Source organism: Alligator mississippiensis, chromosome 14, assembly GCF_030867095.1.
Source record: "Alligator mississippiensis isolate rAllMis1 chromosome 14, rAllMis1, whole genome shotgun sequence".
Lineage (NCBI taxonomy): Eukaryota > Metazoa > Chordata > Crocodylia > Alligatoridae > Alligator > Alligator mississippiensis.
In genome coordinates, this window is record NC_081837.1 from 32,576,051 (window position 1) to 32,592,075 (window position 16,025).

The 16,025-nt window shown below is 45.7% G+C and overlaps 1 protein-coding gene across 2 annotated transcripts in view; it reads right to left on the reverse strand.

Moving 5' to 3' along the window:
• Positions 1–16,025, reverse strand: part of PKP1 (plakophilin 1) — a 55,800-nt gene that overhangs the window by 5,619 nt on the left and 34,156 nt on the right. For both annotated transcript variants that reach the window (XM_019492603.2, XM_006262119.4), the window contains exons 5-13: positions 14,840–15,047; positions 13,255–13,432; positions 9,679–9,793; positions 8,517–8,672; positions 8,001–8,177; positions 5,536–5,689; positions 4,733–4,919; positions 2,292–2,376; positions 375–474 (exon numbers count right to left, since the gene is read on the reverse strand). In XM_019492603.2, coding sequence (XP_019348148.1) covers positions 403–474; positions 2,292–2,376; positions 4,733–4,919; positions 5,536–5,689; positions 8,001–8,177; positions 8,517–8,672; positions 9,679–9,793; positions 13,255–13,432; positions 14,840–15,047 — 1,332 coding nt within the window. In that variant the 3' untranslated portion in view covers positions 375–402. The remainder of the gene's footprint in view (positions 1–374; positions 475–2,291; positions 2,377–4,732; positions 4,920–5,535; positions 5,690–8,000; positions 8,178–8,516; positions 8,673–9,678; positions 9,794–13,254; positions 13,433–14,839; positions 15,048–16,025) is intronic.

Consider the following 16,025-nt stretch of genomic DNA (forward strand, 5'->3'; position numbering starts at 1 on the left):
CTTTGCATCTGGAACAGAAGATGTCTTTGTCTAGTAACTTCATTTTGTAAATTGACATTTAATAATACATTTTCTAGTTGGCAAAAAAGATTGAAACCACAAATGTGCTGTCCTGTTTGAAGAGATGAGGCTTCATTGGTCTATCACATTTGGTGAGTAATGTGTTTGGCACTGTACAAATACAGGAGGCAAAATTCCTGCCCCGTAGAGTTCATCTCTGAATATATTGCTAGACCCCTGGGAACAGCCTCTAGTGCTCACCATCTGCAGAGCAGCAGATGTAGAGATATGACATTGCGGATGAGGTCAAGGCACCATCTTGCCGGTCCTTGAATACTGCAAATACTCCAACATTGACAATCCCATTCTCTCACCTGCAGCTTCATCTTCTGCTGGAGGTCTCTAAAATCTGGAGGACAGGGTCCTGAAAGTGGTCGAAGCTAAGGATCCCATCATGTTCTTATCAAATCCTTGCTGCAGAAGGAGGTATGAAAAATATGCCAAATGCTGTTAGTGCAGGTGGAATCCAAATCAGTATCTACTGTCATCAATCATAAGTCATTCTTGTCCTGCCTCAAAGCTCTGCCTGCACTCCACAAGTTAGCTCCATACATCCTTCACAGAAACACTTGGTCATGCTGCATGGCCCCTGTACAACCTTGGGCCTGCACAGAGTTGTGTGATATTTATGTCATGTAAATAAATCGTATGTATTGGTGGAATGAGTCTTTCCTACATTGTCTTCCCGCTTCTCATAGCAGGACCTTACCATTCCTTGAGGAGAAAGCATTCCTTCCTATGCTAGAAAAAGGGAAATGAGCATGCATGTTTGTTGCATATATATACCATGATCGCATGTGGAATATGCAAGAGGAGCTCAGTCTTGCCAAAATGGAGGTGGATTAACTTCCCATCCTAAAATGGCTGAAGTAAGGTCATGTGCAGCGATATAAAAGAAAATTACTTTTATTCTAAAAAATTATGCTCATTTACAATCCACAGGCAGCAGCATCTGCTGTCTGGAAGTTACCGTTCTACTTAGTCACTACATTTATTTCTCTTGTTGCTGCCAGCTTTCCTTGGTGTGGGCAAGGAGAACCTTGGTTTGGTCAAAGAGGACTGTTTAAAAGCTAGTCCATTGTACATGGGCTTCCAGAAATTGCAGGTTTGGGGATTCTGCTAAGGAAGCTGGGAACAATTCCTGGGTATATTTCTTGCTATTCTGAAGATTAGTTTAACTCTGACATGGAAAGGTGGTTGCAGAGCAAGTCTCTGGACAAGCAGAAGAAAGGGAGAAGGGAGAAAAAAAAGCCTTGACGTTGTATCTATCAGTCGACTTCCATTAACTCATGTGAGGTAGAGTCCCCATGACCAGCTTCTGCCACTTGCGCTTGCTTTGGACAAGATGTTGGAGTTGCTCCTAATGTGGACCAGCGTACACGGAAGGAGGGCCAGGTCTGGATGTCTAAGGACAATAAGAGTGACTTTCTACTCTTTCCTAGTTGTCCGAGTGGCCATTTTTTGGCACTTGTGCAACCAGAGTTATTGTATTCCCTAAGTCATAGGCCTGCACATGGACAACTACAGGCTGCTACTACATTGCACAGACAGAGCATACTCAGTAGTGGCTACAGCACGTACACATGTGGCCCTTGTGGAAGGACAGCAGCCGTAAACACTTACAAATGGAGTTAGCCCAAACCTGTGACAGCCAGACTTAGACTGAAGAACAGTAAAGGGATGTCCATCTGTCCCCTTCCTCCCAGCTCACTGGCACTCATTTGGAAAGCTGGAGGTCTCGAGTTCTTGCTATCGGGATCCTGAGGGGGTTTGCACTAGGGAATCTCAGACTTTCCAGTAAAGTACTCCAACCATCACACCACGGGCCAGCCTTTATCTAGCCCCTTCTTTGGTGCTCTTTTTGAAGCTGAGCCACTAATGTAGTCATTTGAAAAAATGGATGGAGGGCTGTGCAGGGGGGAAGCTTCTGCCATATTGCAGGCAAGGGAGCCATGCCCCTTCCTCCTCCCCATCCTTTCCAGCCCAGTAAATACCTCACCTCTGCCTTCCCAAGTGTGTGTCCTAGTCATGTAGCTATTTGGGGTAAAAGATGAGCAGCGTCTCTGTCTCTGTCAGTTTTGGTGGTGTGAGCCTGAATAATTACTTAGTTATCCATAGATGCCCAAGAATGGAATTTCCCCGGACACGTAAATGCCAAAATGCCCTGGGCAAGTCCAGCTCTATATGAGTCTATTAGCTGTAAAATAGAAAAAAAAACACATTTTTCTTACCTGTTTGAGCACACTCTGCAGCTCCCTATTTGACCAAAGGTCACTCAGTAGGAGACGAGCAGCCTCAGCAGCTTTTGGGCAGGAGCTGGAAGGATGAAAGGAACCCACTGACTTTTGGCTGGCCAGAGACCAGCAACTCTCACAACCCAAGCACCATCCACAAAGAAGGACACGTGTGATGTCTGCAAGGGATGAGCTAGCCATGCTGAAAATTATTCAACCAAGACTTTGTGCACTGCCTTGAAGAGATCATTTGGCACCCAGCTGTTGGTATGCAAAGGGGGTAAGCACAAAGGAAGGAGGGGAGTTGGGCTGTGGCCCAGATGAATGGGACTGCACTAAGCTAAAGAGATATTCCTGAGGTGTGGAATTGAAAGGACCAGAAAACAGGAAGGAAATTGGACAGTATCATTGCTGGGTTTATGCAGAAGTGGGCTGATTGGATTACTCAGTAGTGCACTTACAGGAATAACCCTGTATACCACAGCATCAGCCTTTCTTTCTGCCAGGAGAGCAATACCATTTCTCTGACTCAAAGAAAACTGCTGCTGCTTTCTAGCAGAAGACGTGTGAGGTCAACTAGGCCTCCAGCTGGCTGCTGCAGTCCCCTGAACTGTCCAGTGGAAATGCAGGAGCTATGACTTGAATAAAAACAGCAACAATAATACGTGGTAATCATGAAATCCTTACTCAGCAAATGGTAATGGGGGTTTACCCTGCTAAAAACTGGATTGCATCTTCCTATGACTTTGGGTCATAACTGGATCAGAGTTTCACTGCCTGTTCTTATCACTATGACTGGCCAAATATAAATGCTGGCATTGGCGATGCATAGGGGGTGCACGCGGGTGCACATGCACCCCCTGAGATCAGCCATGCACCCCTTGGAAGCACCAGCCACGAAACCGGTGATTGGCCACTGAGGGACCCCCTCCTCCCCCGTCGGTGATCTGGTGTCCCCCCAGACTCGGGATGCACCAGCCGCTCATGAATGCTGGACACCCTATACACTGGGTGAGCTCTGACCTGGTTCAGACTCTGCAGCTTGGACCCTTTCCTATCCCAAACCTGCATCATGAGGTTCTGCAAAACAAAACCAGACAGGGAGCTGCCCAGCTTGAAAAATACTGCAGCTGGACAAAGCTACACTTCAGCTGCTGGTTGGACTACGGCCTGTTTTACATCACAGCATGTCCACACTCCCAGCTCACCTACCACAACAGCAGCCTTTGTTTCTGCCATGACAGCAATACCATTTCTCTGACTGAAAGAAAGCTGCTGCTGCTACCTAACAGAAGATGCATGGAGTTAACTAGGCCTCCAGCTGGCTGCTATAGTCCCCTGAACTGCCAGTGCCTCCAATGGTATACCACGTGCCTTGCTGGCATAACTGCTGTGCTGAAGCCATGCAGCCCTACCAACAGCTGTGAGGATGTGCAGGCTCTCTGTTGGCTTCCATGTTGTGGCTGCTGTCTGGCAGCAAAACCTCTGTTGGCAGAATCCTTGTAATACAGACAAGGCTAGTGTGAAATGAAATCAGCTGACGACTGATTCCACCAAACAGCTTAAAAAATGTACAGTGTCAGGCAATACATGCTCATGCAGCTTATACTAGAGCTATACAAAGCGCATGGCTATTTGATTCTGAAAATCTTGTGGTCTGTGAGGAGCTCAGGCCTCCCCTCAGTCGATCACTACAGAGATTCAATTAAAAGGAACAGATTAAGGTCCTGATCCAATTCCTACTGTTGTCTTTAATGGGAAGCTCAACAAGGTGCTGCCTGGGGACTGCATCAGGTGTAACGCAATATATCCTTCTGTAGGCCTAGGCCAACTTCTTGGAGTCTGACTGTTCATTAACCTCTAAAGCTCCATTTTGGTTTTGGAAAATTAGATTTAGTTTGCAGACCTCTTCTACTGTCATTTAAACCAAAATTTCCCCCATGGTCAATTGAGTTTTTGGCCAAGCTGCAGCCTGTCATCTTTTTTCATGTCAGAGGGTCAATCCAAAAGACAGACTGGTACAAGAGCCTGCCCTGGATTTCTTCATTTGGATTTTCTTTTCCTCCTTTCCACTATTTTGTTTGTAGTTTCTCAATATTGGTCTTTTTCATGCTGCCCCAATCTCTGCATTTTTCCCACGGTGTCTCCTGAGCAGAGCACAAACTTGGAACCATTTCTTGTCTGGGGTAAATTTTCCAACTTATAATGTTTGAGTTGGTTCTTGCTCAAGGGAAAGGAGATGGTTTAGACACCCATCATTAATTACACTAATTGATAACAACAAGGTACCAGTAGAATGTAGTGGGCAAAGCATCATACTGGGACTTGAGAGGCCTGGGGTCCATTTCCATTGCTGCCTCTGGCTTGCTGGGTGACCTTGGGCAAATCACTTCCACTGTTTGGGCCTTAGTTCTAGTCTGCTCCTCACCAAGACTCACCCATTTCGGCAGAGGCTTAATACATTATTCATCACGTTGCTTGTCAAGTAGGATTTGCCCAGGTGTGGGTTGGACATGATGAGGTTCCTCAGAGTGTAGCAAGCTGATGACATGATCTCTCCATAGGTGTTGGTGTTTGCACTCTGGAAGGACAGGAGACGCGACACATCTGGAAGCACCTGGTGAGCTAAAGATGGAATGCTCCAATCAGCACTTAAATCAACCAGATCAATCGGACACCTTGGTTAAATACTACTTGTTATAAAGCCTGGAAGTCCTAATGGAGGTATTCTTAATGCCAGGTGGTAGTAGCACAATAAATGCTACTTTCTTTAAACATCTGAGCTTGAAATGGCTCATTGCCATAAGCAGTGAGCCTCAAAAAAGCCAGGAGACCACATATACTGTTACCACCGAAACCCAGACCAATTCAACCAAGGAAATACTCCGATATATAAACTAAAGGCCCAGAAAGACCAGCTGATCTGTTTTAGCTATAAAGCACACCACAAACATGTCTTAGAAGTAGTCTATTTAACCAGACTACACACTAGTCCAAAAGATGGCATCTTAAGAGTTCCTTCTAAGGCCTGTGCCCAAATATTATCACTTGGCCACTCTCCCAGCTCTGCTGAACATGCACCTTGGAGAGAAGTAGTATGAATGTATTTGCTTGGGGAAGTAATGCCAAGAGGGATGCTTGTCAGAATTCAACTAGAAAGTCCACAAAGGAAGGCAGGTTTGTGATGGAAGGGGAGAAACTAGAAAATCCCTTAGAAACCTCTTTGGCTGAAGCTCCTTACCCATGGTTTTATGGAGAACAGGATGTCGGGACATGTTGCTCAGCAAAGAAGTCCCAGATCGGACAACTTCAGAGCAGTTGGATTGGAGAAGCCGTGCTATACGAGGCAATCCCTTTTCCTTCAAACCAATCACCTGGCTCATTGCATTAGACATCTAAGAGGCAAAATAGAGTTTATTAGTTACCTCTAAGCCTTGCATGATACAGCTGTAATACACACCGCAGTCTGGGGTGCACTCATGGTGGACTGCAAGGTAAATATAGCTACATCATAGGCAAAACTGCAGAAAATGCTTTGTTCTTCTATAGACACTTTCCTCACAAGCCATTTTTTATTCATTTTGTCGATGAACAGTTTGTTAGGGGATGGGTGTTCTGTCCTCTTGCGAGCCCAGGGGGGTGACAGTTGTGCCTACGCTTGTTAGCAGTTGAAGATTTTTACATTTCATGCACAAAATATACCTATGCTACCTCTCTTCTGACCTGAGAAAAATGCATCATTTATTGGACACAGATACTTGCATGGGGATCTGACCTCATTAACATTCATGTAACACTGTGGCTCAGCAACTCTGAAAATCAGGCTGTCATTTAGGTGCTTACATACAGGAATAGAAGCCTAATTTTAAATCTTCATTTTTTTTCAAATTCTTGGCTTATCACCAAACAAGCTGCTGAACAATATTGCACTGCCAGACAGCTGCATGCTTTCTTCCAAGAGAGGCATGTGTTATTGATAGACATTGTTCCTCTTTGCAGGCAATGAATATGTGGAATTGCTGCCAACAGCACATCCCATTGGGTTGAGGTGAGTGGCAACAAAATAATTTGATTACTTCCTCTGACTATAAAGAGATACGTTCGGTGTTATCTATTACCAGGATGCTGAGCATAGTACAGAACCTATAGTCCAGGGGTGGGGAAAATGCAGCCTGCGGGCCGGATGCGGCCCGCCAGGCCATTCTATCTGGCCCGCGGGGCCCCTAAAAAATTTAGAAAATTAATATTTACCTACCTCCCTGGCTGCCTGTCATGTGGCCCTCGATGGCTTGCCAAACTCAGTAAGTGGCCCTCCATCCTAAATAATTGCCTGTCCCTGCCCTAGTCTGTAACCTAAAGGGTTAATGATGCCATTCTGCCAATTCCCTGCACACAGATTTCCTCAATGAAAGCTGGTATCAAGAAGGCTTGTGAAATCAGGCTGTATATTTGCAGTGAGGGCTTAATTTAGCCCCTGCACATTTAAACATACCAAAATCCACATCTACACCTGAAAAAGTACTGCCTTAAAAATCATGATATTGTTCCATGTCGTTGATGTGCTGCTTTGCATCTGTGACATGCAGGTCATCTCACCTCAGTACCGTGAGCAATGTCGTAGGGAAAAATGATCATTATCCAGAAAACAGCCAGAAATCCCATATGAAAGGAACTTGGATTTAACATCCAACAAGGCATAATTTATCTTTGTACTTTTTGCTAAGAACCAGCACAGACACCAAGGTAGGCACAATAATGGATTTTTAGGGATTTGAACCAGATGTGGGTGCCTAAGTCCATTTAGATACCTAATAGCTGGAATAAAATCTGGCCCCCAGTGAATCATTAGGGGCAGCATATTATTTCACTTTATGTGCTCAAGTGGTAGATTTTCAGTTGCATAAGTGGCATTTTTGGCAGGGCTATTGTGCATGTACAGGATGTTACGCTACGGCTGAGAAGGTAGGATGTGCGTCCTCAAAAAGAGAGGATGAGGAAGAGGGTCATCCCGCATTTGAGTCCAATAGTTAAGTGATTAGGGAGCTCACTCTGGCACAGGGAAACCCCGGTCCTAAACCACCTTCACTGCAAGGGAGTCTGAACTTGTTTTCTCTGACTTCCTAGCAATGTTCTATGCACCAGGCCAGAAACTAGGTACTGCCCAGTCTTCTCTTCAGCCCAGCCCTCTTCTTCAGCCTGAATCACTGAACCTCACATTTCATATTTATTGGGTAAAATGGATAGCAAGGCATTTAATGAGAAAGTTTCTGCTTCATAGGGAGCAAGGGTCTGAGCTACTTCTCCCTTCCAGAGCAACACCCTTCCCACTGAGCTACATACCCTCCAGCTTGCTCTCTGCCTCCTGGCGCACATATCTTCCTCTCTTGGCTGCCAGAGGACCTTCCTCAAAAGAAGGGGTGGAGATACCCTCAGGAAAAGGTCTAACCCACAGCCTGGTGGTTAGAGCACTGTTCAACGATGTCAGAAAGACGCAGGTTCAACCCCTGCCCCTGGTGAAGGGAGCCAGAGCCTGGGCCCAAGACAGGGCAGGGTCTAAAACCCTTGTTTTAATAACCTTGTTGCTTATTCATATGGTCCCAGTGCACACACAGAGTTGTGTGCCTGACCGACCAATGCGTTGCCTACTGCTCATGCTCAATGTGATCATTTATGCACCACTTTGCACGAGAGAGAGAGAGTTCTCACCAGTCCTCTGCTTGCAGTGAGGTTCTGCAGGGCTCCTGCACAAGCTTCCAGGGTGGAGTCTTTCTTGCTCTTGTCCATCAGGGACAGGTATGTGCGGATGGCATCAGAATGGTAAAGCCAGTTGGCTCCTCTGGGTTTGTAATCCTCCTCAGGCAGAGGGACATTATATTCATCTTCCTAAGGGAAAATAAGGGGTTGATATTTAAGAGACTGGCACTTGTCACAGGAATCACGCTTCATTATCCCTTGGTCCTTTAGAGGTAGCATGCAACTATCTGCATGCATCTTGCCCTTGGCATGCACAACTGACCCCCCTACCTGTTGTTAACTGGTCTGGAACAGACTGACGCTCTCACCTCTTCCCATGACGCTAAGCATAGGACATGTGATGCCTCTATAATCCCCACCCCAACTATTCTGAACCCCCTTCCTGACACTAGTCACGTGGGAGTGCAGTTGCTCTTTGCCTGAACCTAGTGAGGCCCTTGTCTCCAGGCACTGAACAACATGTCTTACCTCCAGTTTTCCTCCTCTGCTGTTGAAGCAGCCTGTGAGAGATCGGTCCATGGAGGCATTCCGGGCCATGTGGTTGAGTTGGGTGTATTTATTGGGCACCTCGGCATCCAGGCGGTAGGAGAGATTGTGCAGGATGCAGAGGCAGTTCTCCACAGACTAAAATCACCCCCAGAATAAACACAACAGTTTAATATTCGGATGGGCTCACAAGACGGTGCATGTATTTACAGACAGATTTACTGACAGTGCTGCTGTATATGGCAGGTAGGATGCCACTGCCAGGACATAAATGCGATATGCCAAATCTTGAGTGTGACTGTCTTTGCTGTCTTGACTCAGGCACAAAGCCCACTGAGGAATGATTGAATAAGAACTAAATAGAAAAATGAATGATCTTCACTAGGTCGGGCCTTTAAAAATATTTGCCATTCAGTACACACTAACCTAATGAGTCAGTGACAAAGTGGGGACCAGAACAAAAGTGTCAGATGGGTTCGGCAGTTTCCAGGATGACACCAATAAGCAGAATTTTCAAAAGAGCCCAGCACTCACTTGGGCAACAAAATAATGCACTGGATTTTCAAAAGAGATCTGCAGTTTGGGAGCGCATAAGAAGCTGAGCTCTTCTGAAATCCTTGCTACAGATGACACAATGGGAGCGTCTGTGTTCCAGACACTTTTGGCAATCTTTTGGTACTTTAATGGAGATGACACCTGTGAGTGCGGGTGCCAAACTTTTAAAAGCTGGGCCTAAATGCTCCTTCTTCCCATGTGTGTATAAATATATATAGACAGCAAAGAAAATGGATACAGCCCATGCCCCTTTCTACCCTATAGAAACCCAGAAAGTCAGTTCTGCTACTATGTTCAGACAGTCTCTGCTATTTTTGCAAGATGAAGAGAAGCTCATTGGTCCCAAACTTTGTTCTCCTATAATACCAGACACAACCTTTGCAGGACAAGAGAAGCTGCAGCGTTCTCATCTGTGCCTGGAATGAAGCTCCTGAGAGATTTACAAAGCCTCATTTGTGTTTTTACTACAAGCTTTGAAAATATTTCTTTAAAAAAGAAACAATAGTTCATGTTCTGCCTGTGGCTAGTCCAGGGCTTAGTCTAGACACTAGCTGATGATCTGTGAGTAAATGAGAGGGATGTATGATACCTTATCATCAGGTCGGTTAGCAGCCACGCAGTTCTGGGCATAAGTCATGACTGAATCAACCAGGCCAGGGTAGTTTCTCATGGTCTGGCGTCCCATGTCTGCAGAACTCAGGTTCCTGAAAAAAGTCAGTTTATGAAATGTAGGGACATAAGTCAAAGTGTATAAGTAGGGACATACATATAAGTGTATAAGCTCAGTTCACCATATAAGTGTATAAGCTCAGTTCACTTGCTGTTTCCCTGACTCCCACACGTAGCTGTTTGAATTCGACCCTCTTGTAAGGGTGGCCTCTGACAAGGTGAAATCACCCATTCGGAGAGGTCCACAACAAAACCAATGCATCCTTGAAGTCTCATTGACACCTTCAATGCTGCAAAGGTCTCGCCGTGTTCTTGTGTGCAGGGCACAACTCCTCTTACATCACTACCACGGGTAAAACATCCTCTTGGAAAGAACATCTAGTTACTGGTAGGAATTTTCCTTAGAGGCTTGAGATGTACAGTTAGGACACAAAAGAGGTCAGGATACCTGTTCAGAGTTATTTCCAGAGAGAATATTAAATAAATATCAGGGGAGATAATGAGAGAGACATCCTCAAGGTCTGTAAATTTGTGTAGCCAATTGACTTCAATTGAACTATGCCAGTTTACATAAGTAGACAATTTGACTCCGCATGATCAAGGTAGCGTAAGCTGGATCACCAATGTCAGGACCTAACCCCAGGTGCTATAGCAATGTTTGTGTAGAACATGGATCATCAGGTATTAAGAAAAGGGGCAATAAGGGGTGATGGTTAAACTGTGCTATACTCTTGGCCCTCTTTGCCAGGTCTCTCCCAGCCCTGCTTCTATATGATTCCATGAACAGCATAGAAATCATAGAGGAATAAGGCAAGAAGAGACAGGACATCTAGTCCAAACCCCTGTCTGAGGCAGGAGAGGTCTTTGGGTCGTTCCAGGGATAAAACATGTAACCGTGGCATTATTAGCACTATGCTCTAACCAGCTGAGCTAATTGGCCACTAAATACTAGTCACTTCAATAGTGGGAAGGGGGAAAAGAGAGAACAAGGAGATCAATCTATAACCAACTGGGCACATCTACGTGAGATATTTACTGCAGAGCTGACTAATTAGCTCTGCAGTAAATGTCTCAGCATCTACACATGTGCCCCTATTAGGCACAGGAAACTAATTAACTCTGCAGCAGGATAGTACTTGTAAATATAAGTAATACCCTGCTGACAAGTTTTTTTTCTGCACAGCAACACATGTGTGGACACCAACCCAGCTGGCTAGGGCATGAGGGTGCCTCAGTGTGGGTTATTCTTTCCTTGCGATTATTGAGATAATTATGAATCCACCTTGTGATAATTTTATTTAGCCTGTATTTCTCCAGTTTTCTTATGGAGCAAGTTGCTCCATTTTGTTGTTGGAGCAATGCATTGGTTGTTCCAACAAAATCAAATGTCGCTCCCTTTAGCAGGAGATGTCTGGTAAGGGTGTAGCCTGTTGCTACACCCCCTAAGGCAGAGCTTCAGTTCATTAAAGTACCTAATTATAAATCATTTTTGGTTGTTCCTAATGTAAAGGTGCTGGCACCCAGGTTGGTAGAAGAAATTGCAAGTCAGAACTAAGATCTCCATGCAAAAGAGTTCTTTAGCTTTTCCAAGAAGGAATAAACCACTCTATGCCCATATATGAGCTTCTCACTTGGCAACTGATGAGCAATAGGCCTGTGCAAGACAACAGCAATCTGATCCAGCTTCGGATCTGGCCGCTTTGGATGGCCACGATCCGATCCAGAGCTTGGGACCGGGTTTCCGCCTTGATCCGGCCGAAGCTTTGGACACACCTCAGAGTTCCAGCCATAGGGTATAATGGGGAATCAATGAAATATCTATAACGTTGTTGTTTTGTGTCTGATTTGGATTAAACTTGCAGGGATGGTAGCCCCTGCTGAGAGCATGAAACCCACCAAGTTTCAAGAAGATCGGTGTAGGGGTTTGGGGGGAACTATATCCCAAATTCTTGAAAGCCAAACTCCTGTCACGTCTATGTGTTACACCACAGGGGGGTCAAAACTGCAGGGCTGGTAGCTCTTACTGACGCCACAAAGCCTGCCAAGTTTCAAGGAGATCGGTGCAGGGGTTTGGGGGGAACTGCCCCTCAAGCTGTGGACAAGCAAAGCTCGTGCCATGGGTGACACCGCGTGGGTTCAGGCGCAGCAGGGTGACAGTGCAGGAATGGTGGCCCCTGGTGTGACACCTGCCAGCTGTGGAGGAGATCAGTGCACGGGGGTCCTGGGGCCCTGCACCCCTAGCTGCTGACAGACAAAACTCGTGCCAAGACTGTGTCTGTCCTGGGGCAGTTGATTGTCTGTATTGATTCTTTCCTCTCCTTAGCCTGGTTTTGTAGGTGCTAATTGATGCTGGTTAAGTCGTTATGTAGTAGCTAGGTCCTGTGTATTGAGCTGGGCCCCGAGTCCCTGGTCCCTGAGTGAATCATGAGCGATTGATTGGTAACTGGGAACACAGCAGCTGAGCAGCCAGGCCTGCAGCAGTGTCTCCCCTCCCTGCCCCAAGACAGACAGTCGGTCCCACAAGCACCCATGGCACCAGTTTTGCCTGTCAGCAGCTTGAGGGGCAGTTCCCCCCAAACCCCTGCACCGATCTTCTTGAAACTTGGCAGGCTTCATCCTCTCTGCAGAGTCTACCATCCCTGAAAAGTTCATCCAAATCGGAGAAAAAAACAACAAAGTTATAGATCTTTTATTGTTTCCCCATTATACCCTATGGCCGGATCTCTGAGGCGGCTCCGAACCGCTTCAGGAAGCCAAATGAGACCAGCGCTTCGACCTGGACATGCTGCTTCGGACCCTGAAACGTCCGAAGCTTCTCCGGGTCCAAAGCTCTGTCCAAAACCTCTAACAGCCCTAATGAGCAACACCCAGTAATTGTAACTAGTTAGAAGACCCAATGGATGGATCCAGAACATAGTAAGAATAAAAATCAAGTCAAATTTATGAATTAGAAACAGGCACTAGAGATAACTGGAACATGCTTATTTATGGAAAGGTTTGACTTTTCATCAAATAACAGAAACCAAATTATTTTTCATTTCTGATGGCCCAAAATTGCAAGTTTACAAGTGAAAATTGAAAATTTTCCATCAGCAAATTCTACTTTCCCACCCAAAGGTTTTATTTCAGGTTGGTCAAACTTCCCAAATAGACATGAGGACAGGGGTTAGACAATTTTGGTCAAAAGACTGGCTTGTTGACACTGACAAAATATCGAGGGGAATGGGGGGGCATGTGCCCCCCCCTCCAGATTTCTGTGCCAACAGCAGGGCACAGGGCATGGGGCTGCAGCCTGGCCAGAGCCAGGGCCTGGCAGAAATGGGGGTGGTGTTGGCAGCGCAATTTCTGTACCAATGGCAGGGTGTGGGGCTGCAGCCCAGCCAGATCCAATGCCCAGCAGCAGCAGGGGCAGTAGCGCAGAGTTGTGCCCCTCCCCACTGTCAGCACTTACACATCCCCTATGCTTGCTGATGTAGCTACTTGTCTGCTGGCCTACCTCAAACAGCCTGTGGCATTGAAGAATACCTCTGGGTCAATAATTTGTCTTGTCCTATTACTGGTGCCATCAGACCAGCCAGAGAAAGGAACAATAACACAATCTGTCAAGACAGGGAGGGCTTCCTGTATCAACTCTTCTTTCAGTTCATCCGTGGAGGACAAGTTCCATAGCAGCCCTAAAATGAAAATGCAAGACTCACTTTAGCTGACTGTCTTCATGCATAAGAGGCCTCAATTACACTGGTGTACAAAAAGGGCACAACTAGGCCAAAGCTACTCTAGCGTAAAATTGGAGTAAGTGACAGATGAATCAGGTCCTTGGCCCAGGCTTGAAAAATTCAAGACACTCTCCAGATTTCTGTCATTTTGTGAGAGAGGATTTGCTCTGATCCCAGTTCATGAACAGAAGAGCTGAAGCGCAGTCATTTAATCTGAAACCCCCGACTCTGCCTCTACTGTTACACCATGTGGTACTGTTTATATAGTTCAAACACCAGCTTTTCTGCACAAGTCCAGCAAGTCACCTCTCTTATTTTGAAGAGGTCTTGAATTTAGTTCTCCTACAATGTGCACTGATAAGGCACTCTTCTTGCCTATCCTTTCCAGACAACAAAAACATCATGCTTTCCAGTATCCCCTACCTCCCATTTAACCACGCACCCTTTTACCAAAGGAATAAAGTACTCTTAACAGTAGATTCAGGCAAGCCAGAGTATGTTCAGTTAAATAAGAGATGGGCAGAAACAGCCTACTGAGACCTTGGACAGGGGACCTTTATTATAACATAGATGGGGAAGCACCCTTCCCCAACAAGCATATATATTTATGGATTTCAATTTAGCATGGAAAGGTGTAGGGAGAATCCTTCTAATAAAGGTTCACATATAGTACAATCAAATTCAATTCAGGATGACCTACTGCCAACAAACTCATTTGACCCTACTAAAATCCAGCCCAATAGGACACCACCCAGTCTGTGCAGCATAGCCCATACTACTGTTATAAGACCCAACCAGGGAAACTAAATTCCAAAGTGGGGGACCCTTCTTTGATAAATCCCCATATGCAGCTGTCAGATGAATGCAGGTGGGCAGTGAAAGCTCAAAAACCTTAAATGAGTATAGCTGTGGAGGTAAAATATGTGGAAAGAGGCAAGCTCTGAGTCTGGTCCTGGTTTGTGGGCCAGTAGCAACCTACAATTTGCATCCTCATTTACGTGTGGGCAGAGCAGTGATATTGTGTCAATCCTTATCACTGCAATCTGACTAGGGTGACCATCACAGAGGACAGTCCGGTTGTCCTCTGTCCTTTATTGATACGAAACCAGATGCCTTTATGACATAAAGGCGTCAGGCTTCGCATCAATAGAGGACAGAGTAGCAGAAAACTGGAAGGTCCTCTATGGTGGCCATCCTAGATCTGACAGTGCTCCATGCTCAGTGTGCACAGGTGTTAAGGGCAATGCCTTGACAGGGCAGAACCAGGCTCCTGTGCTACAGAAGGAGATCCTTAGGTGTAGGAAAGGTTTCAATGGAGGCAACCTAATTTACAAAGACCAAGGGTCTCGTTGGTTTGCAGTGTACCTGTCAGCTGCTTCTGTGTTTCAGTGTTCCCAGCTCTCCTCAGAAGGCTCACACTCTCCCTGATTCCATTCTGCCGTCGGGTTTCTATCTTGTTGACCGGATTTCTGAAGACTGTGTTTCTAAGAGCCCCGGCTGCGGCCTGCTGCACATTCTGGTTTGTGCTGCGGAGGAGTTCGACCAGCTTGGCAATGCCACCCAGCCGGTAGACCTGGGGAGAAGATAATCAGTGATGAAAATCATATGCAAACCATCACTGATTTTTTTTTTTTTTTTTGATCATTAAAGGACCAAAGTGACTGAAATTAACACAAGAAGTTGGTCTGGTATAGTCTCCCAGGCATGTAAAAGATACCCCGCATCCTTCCACTTCCAATATACTATGTTCCAGCCATCGTCAACTGAGACCATGCTGATTGCCTTGCTGAGTCAGATTCTAACAATTAAAGATTGCAAGTAACGACCCTGAGCCAAATCCTTGAGTGATGTATATAAGAGTTTCTCCCAACATCTTCAGCAGGACTACAGCAGTTCACCTCAGCTGAGGATATGACCTAAAACAGTACCCAGATACTACCATATAGTATTACAATAACATCCCATCTTCATTTACCATTATCCAAAAGCCACAGATTAAATTCAGAGGGGGTTTGTAGATGACATAGTTTCAATTCCCTTATACATGGTTAAGAACAGGTTAGGGACTATTTAGAAAAGCTGGTTGTGTACAAGTCCATGGGACTAGATGCAATGAATCCAAGGGTGCTGAGGGAGTTGGCTGATGTGATTGCAGAGCCACTGGCCATTATCTTTGAAAACTTGTGGCAAGTGGGGGAGGTTCCAGACAACTGCAAGAGGGCAAATATAGTGCCCATCTTTAAGAAAGGGAAGGAGGAGGATCCAGGAAAATACAGACCAGTCAGCCTCACCTCAGTTCAGAAAAATCATGGAGCAGGTCCTCAAATAATTCATTTCTAAGCACTTGGAGGAGAAGATGATGATTAGGAACAGTCATCGTGGACTCACCAAGGGCAAGTCATGCCTGACCAACCTGATTGCCTTCTATGATGACATAACTGGCTCTCTGGATGTAGGGAAAGCAGTGGACATGCTATACCTTGACTTTAGCTAGGCTTTTGATACTGTTTCCCACAGCATTCTTGCAAGCAAGCTGAGGAAGTATGGGTTG